Source organism: Phocoena sinus, chromosome 10 (genome assembly GCF_008692025.1).
Source record: "Phocoena sinus isolate mPhoSin1 chromosome 10, mPhoSin1.pri, whole genome shotgun sequence".
Taxonomy (NCBI): domain Eukaryota; kingdom Metazoa; phylum Chordata; class Mammalia; order Artiodactyla; family Phocoenidae; genus Phocoena; species Phocoena sinus.
Genome location: NC_045772.1, coordinates 20,175,274 through 20,197,552, shown reverse-complemented (window position 1 = coordinate 20,197,552; position 22,279 = coordinate 20,175,274). Strand labels below are relative to the sequence as shown.

At 38.2% G+C, this 22,279-nt stretch overlaps 1 protein-coding gene across 3 annotated transcripts in view; it reads left to right on the top strand.

The window, feature by feature from the left end:
• CHPT1 (choline phosphotransferase 1) overlaps window positions 1-22,279 on the top strand; it is a 34,982-nt gene that overhangs the window by 2,305 nt on the left and 10,398 nt on the right. For all 3 annotated transcript variants that reach the window (XR_004351786.1, XM_032645811.1, XM_032645812.1), the window contains exons 2-4: window positions 13,072-13,219; window positions 13,498-13,639; window positions 21,486-21,570. Coding sequence is in view for 2 of the 3 variants with exons in the window: in XM_032645811.1 (XP_032501702.1) it covers window positions 13,072-13,219; window positions 13,498-13,639; window positions 21,486-21,570 (375 nt within the window). In the remaining variant the exon portion in view is untranslated. The remainder of the gene's footprint in view (window positions 1-13,071; window positions 13,220-13,497; window positions 13,640-21,485; window positions 21,571-22,279) is intronic.

Sequence of the window (22,279 nt, the reverse complement as noted above, 5' to 3'; positions counted from 1 at the left end):
AGGTGGCTGAAGCAGTGAGGGGAAACACCATTACAGGATTCACATTGCCTGTCTGATAAAATCCCAGCAATAGCACAAAAGAAGCATAGCAGTTCAGGCTATTTTGCTTTCAGGCCGCAGAGCTAGTAAATGACAGGACCTGGTAGGGTTCAGACCCAAGTTGGTCTGACTACAAAGCCGGATTCTTTTTACCACATACCACCACCATCTCATCTGCAGTTCTTGCCTTTCTGTGTGATGTGTAGGAAAAATACCTTGGGTTCTATGTAATGCTTATTAGGTATGTAACGTACGTTCACATCCATTATTGCGTTTGTGTCTTATATCAACTCAAGGAGGCTGGTAAGTTTTTTCCCTTCCTAGAATGGCCATCCCACCATTTTAGTATTTCTTCTATCCATCCATCCTGAAGTAATAGTAGCATACATTTTTATTAAGAGGAGATTGAGGCCTGGAGAGTTAAGTGACTTTAACTTGGCCTGAAACTTGTTTTCTGATTCTTAGACTTAAGAATTCTTAGTGCTTTTTCAGACTTGACAAATTGCTTCCAGAAAAGGTCAGGGAAAACCCATATGGTTTTTGGACTCTGATGCTTGGATTTATCTACCCATTGAGGACGTAATGCTGACTACATATCTATATTAATAATAACATTTGATCTATTTTTTAACTGTGTTGATATTTCTAGGACATGACGGGATGAAGGGAAATTAATAGGAAAAAAGTTAAATGATTTATATTAAACTTCTACAGTGGCGTTCTGAACTGTATTTCACACCACCATTTCGTTAAGGAACTTTCCACTCCAGCCAAATTGAACTACTTCTTTTCTTTTCTTTTTTTTTATGACTGTGTTGGGTCTTCCTTGCTGCGTGCGGGCTTTCTCTAGTTGTGGTGAGCTGGGGCTACTCTTCGTTGCGATGCACCGGCTTCTCATTGCGGTGGCTTCTCTTGTTGCAGAGCACCGGCTCTAGGCGCGCAGGCTTCAGTAGTTGTGGCTCGCGGGCTCTAGAGCGCAGGCTCAGTACTTATGGTGCGCAGACTTAGTTGCTCCGCGGCATGTGGGATCTTCCCCGACCAGGGCTCGAACCCATGTCCCCTGCATTGGCAGGCGAATTCTTAACCACTGCGCTCATGGAAGCCCTGAACTACTTCTTATGGCAAAGATTTCTCTCCTTCTTTTCCCTCTCTTTTCTCCTTCCTCTTCCTTTTTCCTGTCCAACTTCATCTCTCAGTGTCCAGTCCTAATGCTACATCCTTAGGAAATTTTTTTTCTTCTTTGGAGTCAAATCAACCACTTAATCCTATAAACTCCCATAATAATGACAATGATTACTAACATTTACCAGGTTTTACTTATGTACCAGGCATTAACTTAAGCTGCTTTTGTCTATTATCTCATTTGATCTTCTCAACAACTTTAGGTATCGTTATTATCCCCATATCATAGATGAGGAAACTGAAGGGAAATAAATTAACCTCTTTAAGCTGATACCAGGATTCCAAGCCAGAAAGCTATACTTCCACCGCAGGTCTTTGTAGCTCTCTTGTGGAACGTCTCCATTTTGTTTTGGTTATGTGTGTGATGTGATTTTGGTTATGTATGTCCTTACTGAGCAAGACAGTCTACCATATTTTAAGTTCAGACAGCAATTGCCCATTTGCACGTTCTCCGCAGCATAGTGCCTTGCGTAAAGCAGGTGCTTGGTAAATATTTGCTAAATTATTGCCTGCATGCATGAAATAACAAATTGTAATCTTGGGAGATGATGTTTTCCCACCGTTATTCAGTTTTACCTGGTCTTAGATTAAATACTTAATCAATTTGGACCGGGGGAATTTTAACACAAGTAAGCAAAAGTTGGGGCAAACAGAAAACAAGAACTGAATTGCATGCCCCTCACCTTGATGAAGCAGTTCTGTCTGAATGCTGCTCTGTATATAGTCCTTGGCCCCCATTCCTTGGCTCCTTAATCCTAAACTAGAATCACAGACTCTGACTGCTTGAAGGACCTGAGAGCCTCTTTAATACAATTCCTACATTTGAAGAGGAGAAAACTTGGTGATTCGAATCTGGTTCTTCTGGCTTCAGCTTAGTAGCATTCTCTACCACAGAACACTCATATGCTTGTTTCTGGCTGGAATAAACTGTGGCTCCATTCCCTTTTCAGCTTATTTGAGTAAATATTTTTGCTCTGCCCTCTTTTTTTTCTTTTAACATCTTTATTACAGTATAATTGCTTTACATTGTTGTGTTAGTTTCTTCTGTATAACAAAGTGAATCAGCTGTACGTATACTTATATCCCCATATCCCCTCCCTCTTGTGTCTCCCTCCCACCCTCCCTATCCCACCCCTCTAGGTGGTCACAAAGCAATGGCCTGATCTCCCTGTGCTATGTGGCTGCTTCCCACTAGCTATCTGTTTTACATTTGGTAGTGTATATATGTCCATGCCACTCTCTCACTTCATCCCAGCTTACACTTGCCCCTCCTCATGTCCTTAAGTCCATTCTCTACGTCTGCATCTTTTTTTTTTTTTTTTTTTTTTCCCCCTGTGGTACACGGGCCTCTCACTGTTGTGGCCTCTCCCGTTGCGGAGCACAGGCTCCAGATGCGCAGGCTCAGCAGCCATGGCTCACGGGCCCAGCCGCTCCGCAGCATGTGGGATCTTCCCGGACCGGGGCACAAACCCGTGTCCCCTGCATCAGCAGGAGGACTCTCAACCACTGCGCCACCAGGGAAGCCCCTCTACGTCTGCATCCTTATTCCTGTCCTGCCCCTAGGTTCTTCGGAAAGATTTTTTTTTTTAAGATTCCATATATATGTGTTAGCATATGGTATTTGTTTTTCTCCTTCTGACTTACTTCACTCTGTATGACAGACTCTAGGTCCATCCACCTCACTACAAATAACTCAACTTCGTTTCTTTTTATGGCTGAATAATATTCCATTGTATATATGTGCCACATCTTCTTTATCCATTCATCTGTTGATGGACACTTAGGTTGCTTCCATGTCCTGGCTATTGTAAATAGAGCTGCATGAACATTGTGGTACATGACACTTTTTGAATTATGGTTTTCTCAGGGTACATGCCCAGTACTGGGATTGCTGGGTCATATAGTAGTTCTGTTTTTAGTTTTTTAAGGAACCTCCATACTGTTTTCCGTAGTGGCTGTATCAATTTACATTCCCACCAACAGTGCAAGAGGGTTCCCTTTTCTCTACACCCTCTCCAACATTTATTGTTTGTAGATTTTTTGATGATGGCCATTCTGACTGGTATGAAGTGATACCTCATTGTAGTTTTGATTTGCATCTCTGTAATGATTAGTGATGTTGAGCATCCTTTCATGTGTTTATTGGCAATCTGCATATCTTCCTTGGGGAAATGTCTGTTTAGGTCTTCTGCCCATTTTTGGATTGGGTTGTTTGTGTTTTTTGATATTGAGCTACGTGAGCTGCTTGTATATTTTGGAGATTAATCCTTTGTCAGTTGCTTCATTTGCAAATATTTTCTCCCATTCTGAGGATTGTGTTTTGGTCTTGTTTATGGTTTCCTTTGCTGTGCAAAAGCTTTTAAGTTTCATTAGGTCCCATTTGTTTATTTTTGTTTTTATTTCCATTTCTGTAGGAGGTGGGTCAAAAAAGATCTGGCTGTGATTTATGTCATAGAGTGTTCTGCTTATGTTTTCCTCTAAGAGTTTTATAGTGTCTGGCCTTACCTTTAGGTCTTTAATCCATTTTGAGTTTATTTTTGTGTATGGTGTTAGGGAGTGTTCTAATTTCATTCTTTTACATGTAGCTCTCCAGTTTTCCCAGTACCACTTATTGAAGAGGCTTCTTTTCTCCATTGTATATTCTTGCCTCCTTTATCAAAGAAAGCGTGACCATATGTGTGTGGGTTTATTTCCGGGCTTTCTATCCTGTTCCATTGATCTATATTTCTTTTTTTGTGCCAGTACCATACTGTCTGATTACTGTAGCTTTGTAGTATAGTCTGAACTCAGGGAGCCTGATTCCTCCAACTCCATTTTTCTTTCTCAAGATTGCTTTGGCTATTCAGGGTCTTTTGTGTTTCCATACAAATTGCGAAATTTTTTGTTCTAGTTGTGAAAAATGCCAGTGGTAGTTGAATTGACTCTGTAGATTGCTTTCAGTACTATAGTCATTTTCACAATGTTGATTCTTCCAATCCAAGAACATGGTATATCTCTCCATCTGTTTGTATCATCTTTAATTTCTTTCATCAGTGTCTTATAGTTTTCTGCATACAGGTCTTTTGTCTCCTTATGTAGGTTTATTCCTAGGTATTTTATTCTTTTTGTTGCAGTGGTAAATGGGAGTGTTTCCTTAATTTCTCTTTCAGATTTTTCATCGTTAGTGTATAGGAATGCAAGAGGTATCTGTGCATTAATTTTGTGTCCTGCTACTTTACCAAATTCATTGATTAGCTCTAGTAGTTTCCTGGTAGCATCTTTAGGATTCTCTGTGTATAGTATCATGTCATCCGCAAACAGTGACAGTTTTACTTCTTCTTTTCCAGTTTGGATTCCTTTTATTTCTTTTTCTTCTCTGATTGCTGTGGCTAAAACTTCCAAAACTATGTTGAATAATAGTGGTGAGATTGGGCAACCTTTTCTTGTTCCTGATCTTAGTGGAAATGGTTTCAGTTTTTCACCATTGAGAACGATGTTGGCTGTGGGTTTGTCGTATATGGCCTTTATTATGTTGAGGTAAGTTCCCTCTATGCCTACTTTCTGGAGAATTTTTATCATAAATGGGTGTTGAATTTTGTCTAAAGCTTTTTCTGCATCTATTGAGATTATCATCTGGTTTTTATCCTTCAGTTGGTTAATATGGTGTATCACATTGATTGATTTGCGTGTATTGAAGAATCCTTGCATTCCTGGGATAAACCCCACTTGATCATGGTGTATGATCCTTTGAATGTGCTGTTGGATTCCGTTTGCTAGTATTTTGTTGAGGATTTTTGCATCTATGTTCATCAGTGATATTGGCCTGTAGTTTTCTTTTTTTGTGACATCTTTGTCTGGTTTTGGTATCAGGGTGATGGTAGCCTCGTAGAATGAGTTTGGGAGTGTTTCTCCCTCTGCTATATTTTGGAAGAGTTTGAGAAGGACAGGTGTTAGCTCTTCTCTAAATGTTTGATAGAATTTGCCTGTGAAGCCATCTGGTCCTGGGCTTTTGTTTGTTGGAAGATTTTTAATCACAGTTTCAATTTCAGTGCTTGTGATTGGTCTGTTTATTTATTTATTTATTCATTTGCGGTACGCGGGCCTCTCACTGCTGCAGCCTCTCTCGTTGCGGAGCACAGGCTCCGGACACGCAGGCTCAGTGGCCATGGCTCACGGGCCCAGCCGCTCTGCGGCATGTGGGATCCTCACGGACCGGGGCACGAACCCGCATCGCCTGCATCGGCAGGCGGACTCTCAACCACTGCACCACCAGGGAAGCCCTGGTCTGTTTATATTTTCTATTTCTTCTTGGTTCATTCTCGGAAGGTTGTGCTTTCCTAAGAATTGGTCCATTTCTTCCAGGTTGTCTATTTCATTGGCATATAGTTGCTTGTAGTCATCTCTCATGATCCTTTGTATTTCTGCAGTATCAATTGTTACTTCTTTTTCATTTCTAATTCTGTTGATTTGAGTCTTCTCCCTTTTTTTCTTGATGAGTCTGGCTAATGGTTTATCAATTTTGTTTATCTTCTCAAAGAACCAGCTTGTAGTTTTATTGATCTTTGCTATTGTTTCCTTCATTTCTTTTTCATTTATTTCTCCTCTGATCTTTATGATTTCTCTCCTTCTGCTAACTTGGGGTGTTTTTGTTCTTCTTTCTCTAATTGTTGCTCTGCCCTCTTGATCTATATATATTAATCCATGTCAGTGTCTGTTAAGAGAGTGTTTGTAGCAGATAGGTGCCCAGCCTAGGGTGGGTTAAAGGGCATTGAATAATTTCTTTCCTTCATGATGATAGAAAGTTGAATCGAAAAGCAAGTGTATCTATGGAAATCAGAATGACCTTAAGAAATGGTTTATTCCCTGTCTAAATAATTCAGATTTGGTTGGATTTTGGACTATAAAGTAAAGAGTTATTTGTTGGGGGACAAAAATAACAGGGTATTTAACTAGGTTATTGGGGGCAATAACCTAGTCAAATTCTTTTATTCTTTTATAGGTTTGGTTTCTTTGAAATCTAGAATATTTCCTCTTTTTTAAAAATCACCTATCTCTCTCTATTTTTTTTTAACCAGTTCAGTAACTTAACAAGCATCGCTTATTAAGGCAGGACTCTTGTAAGAGAGTGGCCTCTCTTACTAAAGCAAAATAACTTGCAGGAGGTGAACGTTCTAGAAGCAGGGCACAGAGTAGAGTGAGGCAAGCAGGCATGTGCACGACCCTGAGAGTAGTAAATGCCGCCTTAAGTTCTGCAGCCACGGTGCCTTGCTTGCCTCACCCTAAATCCAGCCCTCTCTAGAAGGAGCTTCTGCAGGTAATATAGAAGTAGCTTTGCTTTGAGGATCGTCCCTTTGATTCCTGTGGCTTTCCTATACTTGAGTCCCAAGAAACAAGCTGTTTCTCCTTTAGAATTCTGGTTCAAGTGTGGATAAAACATGGCATTGTGGTGTATAGAAGGAGCTTTAAATCCCACTCCTGGTTGGTTTGACCTGGGCGAGGGTCCGACCACTTGGTTTCTGTGAAGTTAAAGAGCAGAACAGATGTGAAAGCACCCAGCACAGTTGATGATGATAGATCTGCCCAGGGGATTCTCTTCATTCCCCTCTCCCTGCCTGTTTCCCTTGGCCCAGTGAGAGGCTGGCATTTTCAACAAGGATTCTAATAAGTACTAAAAGAGGTTTTTAAAAAGAATACAACTATTCACAGGAAATTTACAAAGAAAGAAGAATGCCTTTCAAAGTAAAGATTTCTAATGTCCTGAGAAAGCCCCTCCGGCCCTGAGGTGCTGGTTGCCTGGTGTTCATGCCCCCCCCCCCCCCCCGCCCCCAGCTTGTAACCCGCCTTATTTCCTGAAGGTGGGTGTGCTCCTCTCAAATGCTGGCCTGCACCCGAGCTGAAGCCAAAGCTCGTGGTGAGGCAGTAAGCGGCTAGGGTCTTCCTGCTGGGCAGGACTGAGAATGACCCTACCCTTTGTGACCACCAAGCCTTTGGAGCCTACCCAGCCTCGGTTCCAACGGGAACCGTCCTTCTGTAAACAAGGAAGTGCCCCTGGCCACAGGTTCAGCTGTGTCACAGGCACATAATACGAGTTAGAGCCGTGTCAGATTAGCAGCCTATTAAAATTGAACGAGTTTAGCTTAAAAATCACTAGAATCACTCGACTGGGTACAAAGTCCACCTCTAACGCCATACCAGCGTTACATTTTTTCACATATGCCTGACCTGTCTTCTGATTTTCTTTCTTCCTACCTCTTATAAATGCAGTTTCTATTTTTTATGGCGAGAGAAGTCAATTGATGTTTGGATAATTGAAATCTCCCTGTTACAAGGTGACCCAGTCGTTACTGATTATGTAATACCTTTTGCATCTGTATCAACTTATATCCAAAGCTATTTAAAGCAAAGAGACACTTTTTAAGGATGAAAATTCATATAAATAGGCATTGTATAGTTTCAGTATTTCCTAAATTTTAATTGAGGAAGATTTTTGCTTTTGTGTATTACCTATGCTATTTTTTATTTACTGTTTTTCTTTACAGCAACTTTAAATCTACTCCTTTTTAAAGACTTACACTCGAAGCCTTAATATCTACAATCATAAATTTGATAGCTATGCTAGATAATTTTTAAATTAATATTTTCCAAAATACATTAAAGACATAAGTATTAAAATGAAAATTTATCTGTGAATCACCTAAAATTATCTTATATAGTATCAGAAATAATAACTAAAATATACTGAGCTCCTCCCATATGCCAGGCACTTTTCTAAGCCCTTGACATGTAATAATTCATTTAATTCTCACAGTGAGATAGGAACAGTGATTATTCCCATTTTTCATAAAGGGAAACTAAGGCACTGAGAGGTTAAGTGGCTCATCCAGCTAACTCAAGGATCAGGTGCAGAGTCTATACCCCTAACCACTTTGCAAGAAAAACCCAAGACATGTATTATTCCTTTTGGAAACCATTTTACCTGATAGGTTACCAGGTAACCTGTTAACCTGATCAGTTGATTTTAATCATCTAGTTATTTAGCTCTCATGGTATAAACAGCAGATTTTAAAAACAGAGAACATACCTCCTGCTCTTGAGAGGATTCTAGTTCCATATTAAAGATGGGGCCTTAGAGACTACCTAGTCTAGCATCTTCATTTACAGAAAACCTAAGAATGTATTCCCCAAAATCCAGTATTCTAAGTTCTGAGCTGTAAGTAAAATTTGTCCAGTGAGCAGAAATGTCTTCACTGGGACTTCCCGGGTGGCACAGTGCTTAAGTACCCACCTGCGAATGCAGGAGACACAGGTTTGAACCCTGGTCCAGGAAGATCCCACATGCCATGGAGCAGCTAAGCCCGTGAGCCACAACTACTGAGGCTGCGCTCTAGAGCCCGCAAGCCACAACTACTGAAGCCTGGGTGCCTAGAGCCCGTGCTCCGCAACGAGAAGCCACCGTAGTGAGAAGCCCGCACACCGCAACAAAGAGTAGCCCCGCTCGCCGCAACTAGAGAAAGCCCACGCACAGCAACGAAGACCCAACACAGCCAAAAGAATATAGATAAATTCATTAATAATAAAAAAAAGAAATGTGTTCATTGATCACATTCTAAATCTTTTCGTCCTTTTCCTGATGTGTGTGCTCATTCAAACACGTATAAAAAGGGGTATAATACCCAGGATAAATAATTGATCTATTTATGAGTGTTCTCTCTGATCCAGAGTTACTTTGAACAAGAATAATTGCCATACGGTCTGGTTCAAATCTCTGGTTTCTCTAATCCTTTATTTCAAGTAACTGGAAAAAGTAAAATATCCCAAATACTTAGTTGTATGCAGTTCTTTTTCAGTGATGTAACTGAAAAGCAATTTAAATGTATTAGTGTTTTTTTTTAATGACTAGGGCTTATGATTGATTCTTAGTAATTATTTTGTTTTCTAGAATAAACTTATATAATAATCTTTCACACAGTCATGGAAGATTCATCATTAGTGAGTTATTACTTAAATTGTGATATAGCCACATAATTGAGTACCATGCAGTCATGTAAAAGAATGATGTAGATCTTTATGCTTGACCTGGAAAGGTTTCTGTGATGTAGTATAAAATTCCGATCTTAAAGGATACAGTAGATATTATAAAAATTATATAATTAAGAACTTTAAATATTAAGAATCTAATATGATCTGGAGAAGTTCCACTTTTTATATAGTCTCCTTCTGCAGAAGTATTCTGATATATTGCTTAAGACTTTGTAATCCACACCTGATTTTCCCATGCTTACATTTAAAATTTTTTAAAATAAGTTAACATGAAAACTAGAATTGAGTTGGGGTGGCCCTGTAGATCCTGCTTCCACCCAGAGTGTCTGCTGTAGTGACACCCACATTAAGTAGACTCCTGGAAGGAAGGGGCATGCTGCTCCCGGTAAGTGGATCTCCCAGCTGGGGCCTGTTTTGCAGAGATAACAGGTGAGAAAAGAAGTTGAAAATTTGCAGACTGTTTCATAGCTCCCAGGTGGGAATGGAGGTGATGACAACAGAGTAAAGAGAAGATAGGTCCAGCTCCTGTGGCCTTGGGAAGACTGGAAAGGTAGCAAACGAGCAGCTGGCGGACTGGTATGCCTTTCTGGGCTTAAGAGGAAAGAAGTCTCTCTCAGCTGCAGCGCTTTCCCACCTGTCTGGTTCACTGCACCTGGAATTGTATTGTGGGGGCAGGAAAGTGCTTCTCAGCAGGTTTGAAAGAATAGGTAAGAATCCAGGTGGGAAGCTGCATCCAGCCTGTGTAGCCTGCAGCACGACCGATCTGATAGATCTACCATAGGGCCAGTCAGAAAACCTGGGTTTGATGCCTAGACCCAGTCTAGCTGCTCTTCTCAATGGAACTTTATCACCCCTCCCTAAATTTCTCTTTTATCTGTAATGCAAAGTACATGATAATGCCTTGTCCGCCTTGTCTCTGTGGATTGCTGTATCAAATACAATAATGCATTTTTAAAATATATTATTTATTTATTTATTTTTGGCTGCGTTGTGTCTTCGTTGCTGTGCGCAGGCTTTCTCTAGTTGTGATGAGCGGGGCTACTCTTCTTTGGGGTGCGTGGGCCTCTCATTGCGGTGGCTTCTCTTGTTGCGGAGCACGAGCTCTAGGTGCATGGGCTTCAGTAGTTGTGGTGCATGGGCTCAGTAGTTGTGATTCGTGGGCTCTAGAGCGCAAGCTCAGTGGCTGTGGCACGCGGGCTTAGTGGCTCTGCAGCATGTGGGATCTTCCCGGACCAGGGCTCGAACCCGTGTCCCCTGCATTGGCAGGCAGATGCTTAACTACTGTGCCACCAGGGAAGCCTTTCATAAGTCTTTTAAAGCAATTAATAGTGTAGTCATTAATACTGGGCATGTAATATTAACAAATGATGAAATGTTTATTGAAGTTCAAAGTAAACTTCTACTTAGATTGAAGAATGAGGTAGCACGTTGATTGGTATTTGCAGAATTACCACATAGACCATACATACATTGATATTTTAAAAACTATATTTGCCACTAAAAATATGCAAAACACAATTTAATGACAATAGCTAACTTTTTTTTTTTTTTTTGGCCACTGTGTGCAGCTTACAGGATCTCAGTTCCCCAACTAGGGATTGAACCCGGGCCACAGCAGTGAAAGCCCAAAATCCTAACCACTAGGCCACCAGGGAACTCCCTACAATAGCTAACCTTATTGAGCACTTACTATGTGCCAGGCTCTGTGTAAAGAGCCATCTAAGAATATTTTTCATCAGATACAACTGCAAGTATTATTCACATCTTACAAATGAGATAACCAAAGTTTAGAGAGTTTACATGACTTTCCCAGGGTCACTTGGCTATTAAATAACAGAGCCAAGAACTCAAACACAGATCTAACTTTAAAACCCTAGTCAACAATTTTGCTGTACTTCCTCTCTGAGACATAGAATTCTGGGTTGACCATTGCTATCATCACACAGGTCCCTGAGGAAGTGGAGTACATTTATAAAGTGCTGAAAGAAAAGAATGGTCATTTTTAAATCTTTATTCTTTCTCTTGTTTAAATTGCATCATTTCTATTGATCTACCTTCAAGTTTACTCTTTCCTCTGCCATTATTATCTATGCTTCTGTATGTAATGTGTCTTTTTCCTCTGGCTTCTTTAATAATTTTCTCTTTATCACAGGTCTTCAGTGATTTGATTATGATGTGCCTTGGTGGGTTTTTTAAAAAAAAAAACAAAAACTTATTCTGCTTGGGGTTTGTTGAGCTTCTTGGATATGTAAGTTTATAGATTTTTATCAAATTTGGAAATTTCCAGCCATCATTTTTTCTTTTATGTTTCATGTCCAACCCTCTTTCTTCTCTCCTTCTGAGATTTCAATTACATATATGTTAGACTACTGTAGTCTCACAGGTCACTGATGCCCAGTTCAATTATTTTTAGTCTTTTTATTTCTGTGCATGATTTTGGGTAGTTTCTGTCGGTACTCTGCAAGTTCACTGATCTTTTCTTCTGCACTGTCTAATACGCTGTTAATCTCATCTAGTATATTTTACATTGAAATATTGTACTCTCCATTTCTAGAGGTTACACTGTAGTCTTTCATGTTTTCCTCCACCTTCTTGAACACATGAGGCATATTTATAAGAACTTTTAATGTCCTCATCTGCAGATTTCATTATCTCTGTCATTCCTGGGTCTGGTTCTATCGATTGACTTTACTCCTAGTTGTGGAGCATATTTCCCTGCTTCTTTGAATGACTAGTAATTTTTATTGGATGCCAAACATTGTGAATTTTACATTTTGGGGTACTAGGTTTGGTGGGGTATTCCTTTAATATGTTGTACTTTGTGTTGGCTTTAGTTAAGTTACCTGGAATCAGTCAGATCCTTTTGAGGCTAGATTTTACATCTGTTAGGGCCTTTGGTCTAGGGCTAATTAATGCCCACTGCTAAGGCAATACACTTCTGAGAACTCTACCCATGGTCTTACATGCTGTGCCTGGTGGGAACATAAACCATTCCCAGCTTTGTGTGGGCTTCAAGAATTGTTTGTCCAGTGGTTCTTTCCCTGGCCTTGGTTAGTAGTTTTGTCTCATTAGGCACAGGTCACTTCTCAGCCAAAGACTCTAGATCTCCACAGTTTGTGCCTCTCTCCTCTCCAGTGCTCTGCCACACAGATTCTAGCTGCCTTGACCTTCCTGACCTCTGCTGCGTTTCTTCTCAGCACAGCAGGATTGCTGGCCTCTGTTCCGGTTCCCCACTCCTGTACTGTGGCCTGGAGACTGCCTATAGGCACTAAGCTGGAGCAGTCACAGGGCTCAGGTCATTTGTTTCCCTTGTGTCAGGGATCACAGTGCTGCACTGCCTGCAGTGTCTGAAAATGGTTGTTTTATTTATTTTATTGCTTTTCTAGTTATACAAGATGGGAGAGTAAATCCAGCCCCTGATACTCCATCATGAAAGGAAGCTGGGGTCTGTGGTTTGTCTTTAAGATCTTCTTTCATAGCAGAGACTTAACTGAATAATTTCAAATCCGTGCCATATATGAATAGTGTTATATTAAAAGAGCTGTGGACTAAGAATCAAAATCAGGGTCCTAATCCTTGCTTGGTCATTTAACTTTCGGCCTCTCACAGTACGGACTTTTGTGACACGCTACCCAGATGACCTAGAGCAATTCACTTCTCAATTTAATTCTCATCTGTAGAAGGAAGGTTATAAATGTTCCTTGTAACACACTGAGGTGATATAAAGTGCGAACATAAGAAAATGTGTCACTTGGCTTGGGTTGAGCTATTTTCAAACAGAAGCTAGCTTATTGTCACTCACCAGTCTTCACTGTTTACATTTCTTTTTAGGCGCCGTACTGGACATACCTTTTATGTGCATTAGGGCTCTTTATCTACCAGTCACTGGATGCTATTGATGGGAAACAAGCCAGAAGAACAAATTCTTGTTCTCCTTTAGGGGAACTTTTTGACCATGGTTGTGACTCTCTTTCCACAGGTAAGGTTTTAGTGGAGGTATTTTTCCTATAGTTGTTTTTTTTTGTTTGTTTGTCTTTTAATGATGGCTTAAAAACTGAGCTGTTTGGTTTGTTTTGGTTTACAGTTGGAAGCAGTTTTGCACAGTGTATTTTGAAAGTCTGTTCAGGAATTTATTTTGTTTAGTGTGCCTTATTTTCATGCCAAGATTATGCACCTTAAAATTCTGTATTTCTAAACAGTCAATGGCAATTATTTAATTAATTATTTTAAATTGTTAATGGTTCTTGTTTCTTTCAGTTTTTATGGCAGTTGGAGCTTCAATTGCTGTTCGCTTAGGAACGTATCCTGACTGGTTGTTTTTCTGCTCTTTTGTTGGGATGTTCATGTTTTATTGTGCTCACTGGCAGACTTATGTTTCAGGCGTGTTGAGGTTTGGAAAGTAAGTATGTATTTTAAGTTGTACATTTAAAAATATAATCAAATTCATTTTCACTATCTGTCATACTTCATTTATCCGTAGTAAGGGGGACAAAGTGTCAATCAGGAATTCAAGTTACCTTTTAACGTATTGAAGCATCCATAAATGCTACACCTTAATTTTAATCTTTCAGGTATTCTTCATGTTATAGTTACATATTTGATGATAATTGTATTTTTTTCCCTCTTCTCCAACTTACTAACCCAAGTTTACATTAGACAGGAGAAAGAGAAAAATAAGGGACCTGAATAATATAGAAAAAGGATATGCAGTACTTTAAAAAGTAGCATTTACAGCAAAGGAAAGAATAAACAAGACAAAAAGACAACCCTCAGAACGGAAGAAAATATTTGCAAATGAAGCAACTGACAAAGGATTAATCTCCAAAATATACAAGCAGCTTATGCAGCTCAATATCAGAAAAACAAACAACCCAATCCAAAAATGGGCAGAAGACCTAAATAGACATTTTTCCAAAGAAGACATACAGATGGCGAAGAAGCACATGAAAGGATGCTCAACATCACTAATCCTTAGAGAAATGCAAATCAACACTACAATGAGATATCATCTCACACCGGTCAGAATGGCCATCATCCAAAAATCTAAAAACAATAAATTCTGGAGAGGGTGTGGAGAAAAGGGAACCCTCTTGCACTATTGGTGGAAATGTAAATTGATACAACCACTGTGGAGAACAGTATGGAGGTTCCTTAAAAAACTATGAATAGAACTACCATATGACCCAGCAATCCCACTACTGGGCATATGCCCTGAGAAAACCATAATTCAAAGAGTCATGTACCACAATGTTCATTGCAGCTCTATTTACAATAGTCTGGAGATGGAAGCAACCTAAGTGTCCATTGACAGATGAATGGATAAAGAAGATGTGGCACATATATACAATGGAATATTACTCAGCCATATAAAGATACGAAATTGAGTTATTTGTAGTGAGGTGGATGGACCTAGAATCTGCTGTACAGAGTGAAGTAAGTCAGAAAGAGAAAAACAAATACCATATGCTAACACATATATATGGAATCTAAAAAAAGAAAAAATGGTACTGGCGAACCTAGGGCCAGGACAGGAATAAAGACACAGATATAGGGAATGGACTTAAGGACACAGGGAGGGGGAAGGGTAAGCGGGGATGAAGTGAGAGAGCGGCATTGACATATATACACTACCAAATGTAAAACAGATAGCTAGTGGGAAGCAGTTGCATAGCACAGGGAGATCAGCTCTGTGCTTTGTGACCACCTAGAGGGGTGGGATAGGGAGGGTGGGAGGGAGACGCAAGAGGGAGGGGATATGGGGATATAAGTATACGTACAACTGATTCACTTTGTTATACAGCAAAAACTAACACAACATTGTAAAGCAATTATACTCCAATAAAGATGTTAAAAAGTAAAAAAAAAGCATTTGGCTTATGTGATAAAATAATGAGACATGGAATCTAAAGGTCCTTTTTGGTCAAATTTTTGTGTGTCCAGAAAGGGTAACCCCTTTACAGCAGTCACCAACAACAGTAATCATGAGACTCTCAGCTGTGGTAGACAGTTGATGAGATGATGTAATAACATTGTAACATTTGCCCCGATGCCTCATTCTTAGACACCAGGAAATAGTGCACAAGGCAGGAACTCTGTTCTCTATCCCTCTTTCCATCAGCTCCCTTTCTGCCTGGTCCTTTAATAGCTGTCTGCCATTGGCTCATTCTCTGCTTTGGCTTCCCCGTCTACTGATTCTTTTTAGCCACACTTTATTGCTGCATGGGAAAAACAGTAGCTCTGAAAAAAATCTCTGATAATGATAAATGAAAGAAGCTCAAAACTACGGATCGTTATCAGAGTGAAGGCCTTTGGCAATTTTCCACATTGACTCTAAATTAGGGAATAGTCACAGCTATCACCTCTTGAGCACTTGCATGGCTCTGGCATTGTACTCAGTGCTTTACATGCCTTATCTCATTTATTCCTCACATTAATCCTGTAAGGGTTTTACCGCCACTGTACCAATGAGGCAGAGAGGTTCTGTAACTTCCTTATACTGCTAAAAAGTGTAGAGCCAGGGTTAAAACTCAAGTCTCCAAACCCCACACTCTTAACGACTGCTGCTCAGTACTGTGGGATTATCAATGTATTAGGTACTGTGGAAGGATATAAAATGCATTTTTAAAATATCCGTTTTAGGAACTATATAGTATACTGTGTTAAAGGGATAGGATAATACTTCTGTGACACTGCTAATACAGTCCATAACCATGTGAAAAATGACCTGCTTTAGGTTTCCATAGCACTGAAGAAATCCTAAGTAAGGAGAAGCTGGCTGTAGGCTGAATTCGTTTAGGAAAGCTTTTATGGAAAATGTTGAGTCTTCAGCTGATTCTTTACCTACTGGTCAAGAACCCAAGGATCAAATTCCCAGGCTAGGGAATTCCCTGGCGGTCCAGTGGTTAGAACTTGGCGCTTTCACTACTGGGGCCTGTGTTCAATCCCTGGTCAGAGACCTAAGATCCTGCAAGCCGAGCAGCCAAAAAACAAAAAAGCCAGGCTAAAAATTCAAGGCAAGAATGTAAAATTAAGAATCTGTACCTATGTATAGATTAAAATAGGCTAAAACAGAAACATAGCTTTGCAAAGTCTAATGCATTTTAGTTAATATGGTGAACTTGCTATGGTAAACTGGAGTCATATAACAATGCAATGTTCTGGTTAATTGTTATTTAATGACAAATGCAATGTTCTGGTTAATTGTTGTTGTTATTTAATGACTTAGACTTTACCTTTCTGGCTTATAACTTCATTAAAAATCTTTCTGAAATGAATCAGTTCACATTCCTGGCCCAGTTGTATATTTTATACTCATTTGCTATCGACTGAGAGCCTAATGTGTGCCTAGAACTGCACATACAAAGATGAGTCACTTGCCGATGGAATAAGCCAGACAGATTGGGGTAAAAGCATTCTAGGCAGGAGCATGAGGAAAGGAAGTACTCAGAACATCAGGGGAATGGCTGTTATGGTTGAGCACCATGCATGTCAGGGACTGGAGGAGATCCTGCAGTGCCTAGGGGTCAACCATGTAAAATACTTACTCTGTATGGCACAGATCCTAATCTGTGTATTTTTTCACTTTACCAAAGTAAAGATGCCATTGAGCATTGAGTAGGATACATTGGTTCCAGCTTAACACTATAAGAAGGATCTGTATGTAGGACATCAACCAAGCCTCTGGAAATGCTTACAAACTCAGTCAGTATCAATTGTTGACTAGGACGTATTTCCTGAAAATCTGTCAATTTTTGAGAGGTTTAATTTTTATGGTGTTTATGTTATTAGAATACAGATAAATGATACAGATATATGAAACCAGGCTAAACAATCTCAGAATCTACTGTGGAAATTTGTTTTATGAATGTATTCTTGGTTTAAGCCTACTTAACGTGGTTTCCCTTGTTCTGAAAGACTGAAGAAAGATATGCCAAATGAGAGCTTAATTGGACTAAAAAACTTACTACATTTTGCTGTTTAATTTTTTTCCAATTTTCAAAGACCGTTAAGTTATTTATTACTATTGCTCCTGTTTTAAGTTTACTAGTGAAAAGCATAGGCTCTAGAATCAGATTGGGTAGAATCAAATTCTGTCTCCAAGACACCAGTTGTTTGACCACAAATAAATTATTTAACCTCATTTTCTTCATTTGTAAAATGAGAATAATCATAATTGTGTTAAAAGGTTATTGTAAAGATTAAATAATAATGTATATAAAGGACTTAGTACAGAATCTGGAGGACAGAAGTACTCAGTAATAAGGTTAGCATTATCATGACATATCCTTTAATTCAATTTCTTTTGTATGTTTACTTTGAGTGACATTAAAAAGTAACTCTTACTAAAAGAAAATCAGATGTCATGTATTAATCAGTAAGTTACTGATAAGGAACTAATTTCATAAGGAAATAAGCATACAGAAGAAACTGAGTTAAAATAAATTTGAGGATGGAAGGTCAATATAATTTGAGTGATTTTAGTGAACACTGATATAATATTTTTACAATGAATTTTAATAAATATTTTTGCAGTATTCATACAAATATTTATTAAGCATCTGGTATATGCCAGGCCTTGTTCTAGGGTAACATGAGTAAACAAAATATGAGTAAACAAAACAGACAAAAATCTCTGCCCCCCTTGGAGTTTATGTTCTAATATGGGAGACAGACAATAAAGCAAGCTAAACAAGTAAATACTGCACATAACACATTAGCTAGTGAGTGGTAAGTGCTGTGTGTCATGAACTGTAAAGAGTCTGGGATTTTACCCTTACAAGCTTCTGAGCGAGCCGGTTAATGTTTCATGAATGCTGAGAGAAGACACAAAACTCCTGGGTCAGAGGCAGAGGACAACTTTATAACTCAGGGCAAAAGCAGCAGCCTAAGGTTCAGGTTCATGCCGGGTTCCCTTGCTCCACTCCCGAGCCCCATGGGGTCATGCGGTGTGACTGGATGAATGCCTGCACATGTGGTGGGTGGCATTATGGGAGAGGAACACTGAGGGATCTGTTGCTTTTATAGTAAGTGGAAGCAAGCCTGCTCTTTGCGGGGAGATGTAACCTCATCCTTCAAGGTTGCTCACTGCATACACAGCCCTGAGAAATGGCCCGGGTAAAGGGTGCTCAGGATCTTGGATTCCTTGCACACCCCACAGGAACGTGCAGGGATGCTCAGGGTTCATGGCAGAGTGCCTCTCCTAATTGTATGAAGAAAATTTAAACAGAGAAGGAAGAGAGTTACTAAATACTATTCTGTTTTTCTTATGAACATTAAAATACTGTTTTATACTGTTTCATAGAACAGAAAAAGAAATACTATTCTATTTTACTTGCAGATATTTTGTTATATGTTTTATCTCCTGAAAATATGTAGATTTTATTACAAATATGAATTTGTTATCTTGAATAAGATAATTTAAATGACAAAACATTAATAACTATCTCAAACTATAATTTTCAACTTTTAATTAAGGATTTTTTAAAGTTAATCAGTGATATATTAGTTTTTTCCTTAGTATAGTTAGTGAAATAATTTACAGGATAACAGTTAAAATCTGTCCCTATATTAATGCTTGCCATGTGAGATAAGGCATATCTTATTTATAGCATATTTGCTCCCATGTATCAAGGGTCTGCTTCCATGCAATTCAATACAGCAAACAATCCTTAAAGTTTAATTAAAAAATCTAAACCAAGTCCAATGTTGACTTGTATTATGTGGTACTTTGTTATTTACATGTGAATATTTAGACTCGGTGTTAATTTTCTCTTCTTTCAAAATCCTTAGAATTTCCATATGGTATTATGTCCATTTTTCCACATATTTGTGGTAAAGAACTAATTTCTACCCTGCCCGCCCCCCAAATCCATCATGGAGAGATAACATGCAATTAAAAAATTAAAAAACAGACTTACAAAATGCAGTCCCCAATATTTCATTCAATTCAAGAGATACAAAATTACTCTATCAAACTATGATGAAAGTTTCTAAATGCTTACTCTCAATTTCTATACTTATTGCGGACTGTAACAAACCCTAGACCACACTTTGAAGAGCACTGTTGTAGATTGTTCTCTATAATAGTTTGAGAATGTACCTGCACCATATCCCCAGTATCCATCTTTCTTGGATTTTTTATGTCTTTGGATTTACTTTTTAAAATCTTGGACCCCCTAATGAGTTCTCTACGTTTGTAAATTGTTATACAGATTATTCTTTTATTTGTCTAATACATCTTTCAAGCTTCAACTGGCTCTTCATATTTCAGATATTTAAGGATTTTGTTAGTGATTCCACCCTTTTTACCATATCCTTTCAGCTTTCTTTTTTCCAGACTCAAGAATTGTCATTTAACATACATGCATGAACACCAACATTCTTCATTGTAAAGAAAAAAATTACTGAGAAAAAATAAACAATAAAAAATTTCCCCCAAAAATTGTCATTTATTTAGTTTATCCTTAAAAGGCAGAGAGGAAGAATGAAGCTTTCAGTTTAATTTAAAATCTGTGGTGTGAATGATGCGTATGTGAAACCAAGGTTCCTAGCTCAATCCCTGTATGTGTCATTTAGTTCAGAGAAAGTTTGTTCTATAATTTCTGTCAGCTTTTCTAGTTGCTTCTGGTCACTAATCATATCCTGGAAAAATTATGGATCAACTTAATGTAATTCTGCCACTGTTACTGGAAAAAGAGTGCACAATTCTAATAATAAATCATAGGTGTAGTAGCAAGAATGTTGGCTCTGGAGTCTTTTTCCTGTAGTAATATCCCCTGTTTCAATACAGGCATGAAAAAATCATTTCAATTTCCCCTTCCCAAAAAACAGGCACAATTTATAGTTCATAAGACTCATAACTGATCTTAGTAAATGTTATTACTTTTCCTCCTTTTTCTCCACAAAATGCCGTACATTGTATTATTACATTTACCTTTTTCAACTAACTTGACTATTTCTCCATGCAGCCTGGAGGCCTTGGTTTGCCCAGCACTGATCTTACAAATACTGGATGTTATTATTTTCCTTTTATTTATGCGTTAATGTTCCATTCACCTTCTCCTTCTAAATGCCCCCAAAAATAACTCAGTTGAGAAGTCTTTTCTTCTATATCTGGATCTGTTCCTTACATTTCTTATATTTGCAGAACAATAAGTATTCCTCTAGCATCTAAAAACTCCAGGGCATCCAAATGGAGATGCAAAGTAGGTAGACATAAAAATTTGGAGCTTGGAAAAAAAAGATGTGGATTAGGAGAAACGGATTTAGAGGTCATTAGCATATAGATGGTAGTCTTAGGTATACATGTAATACTCAGAGAATCTAAAAAGAGAAAAGAGGAATTCTGGAAACAGTAGCATTTAAGATGTGGAGGAAGGAGCCTGGGAAGAGCTTCCAGCAAGCTAGGAGAATCACGAGAGAACATGGCAATAAAAACATAGCAAAGCATTTCAAGAAAAAGGGAGTGATCAGCATTTTAAATATTGAGAGGAGTTATGCAAGATAGTAACTGAAATGTATCCCTTGCATTCAACAAATTGAAAGTCACTGTTTACCTTAAACAGTTTTAATAGAATGGGGCCAAAAACTGGACTATAATGGATTAAGCAGCAAATATGAAGAGAGGAGGAAATTACAAATGTGGACTACTTCTCAGCCTGTTTTTGGAGCAAAGGAGAGAGGAGTTGATAGCTGCAGGGGATGCAGATTAGAGACTGATGTTGGTTTAGTGGGTTTTTGAAAGAAGTTTGTTTATATATAGGGGGAAAATGTCTGTGGAAACCAAAAAACTATAATAACTATTAGTAACATAATGAGAAAAACTGTTGTAATTTTCCCTACTTTTTAAATGAAATTGACTTGAGAGTGTTTAAGAATTTGCCTTAAATCATCTGGTTGTTTTTATATTATCATAATTTTTCCTGATTATAAGAGTAATACATGATTGTTATTAAAAAATTCAAACTTTGCAGAAGTATGTAAAGTAGAAGATAAAAGCCTTCTGTAATCTCAGTGATAACTGTTATTAGCAATTTTATATATGATATACAAGTTTTTTACCTATATGTAAGTGCATTGTTCTGTAGGCTTTTTCACTTAATTGATAATTCAGTGATGAAACTAAAGGTAAAAATAAACCAAGCCTATAGAGATTTTTACATCTTTTGATTTTAATATAAGGTTAATTAAGCTTCATATTTAGGAATTTGATTTACAAACATCTGTTCTTTATCTTTCCTCTTTAGAGTGGATGTAACTGAAATTCAGGTAGCTTTAGTGATCATCTTTGTGTTGTCTACATTTGGAGGAGCAACAATGTGGGACTATACGGTAAATCTGAGGATTTAAATTTATATTTAAGTACTTTAAAAATATTTAGGAAAAATATTGCATTGTTAATTTTCTTCAGAAATCCTTGGAGTTGTATTTAATAGTCATTCCATTTCTTAACCTTTTTTCTTCATTTTATAATTTTACTATTCTATATACCTTATTACAGCATGAATATACTACCCTATGCATGAATGTACTACCACATAAAAGAAAACGACCCCATTTCCCTAATATAAAATTAAACAGACTAGGTGAACTACCTTTTCAGGCCAAAACTTATCTCATAAAATAGATACATAAAACGTAAATTCAGTAAAATATTTTATGTTTGAAACTTGTCCCTCAATATTAGGAAAGAAAAGTTGCTAATTTGCATTTTTTATAACCTACTATAGTGAAGTTTCCCACGCTAAGGAGTGTTTTTATTTTCTGCGTGGTTGGAGACCTCAGTATTTTGATAAAAGCTGATTCTCAGAGGCCACTGTTATAAATTCATGCTTTGTATAGGCAGAAAATTTATGAAGAAACTATTCTGTCTCTACAACCTAAGTTTACAGTATTGGCTGACTAAAACTTCATGCCCAGAGAGTTAAGAAGAGTAATAAGGATAATATCAATAGTCAACAACTAATACTTACTCAACATTTACTGTGTTCCTAAATATTTTACTATCACTGTTTTCATCTGACCCTCAGAACAACCCTGT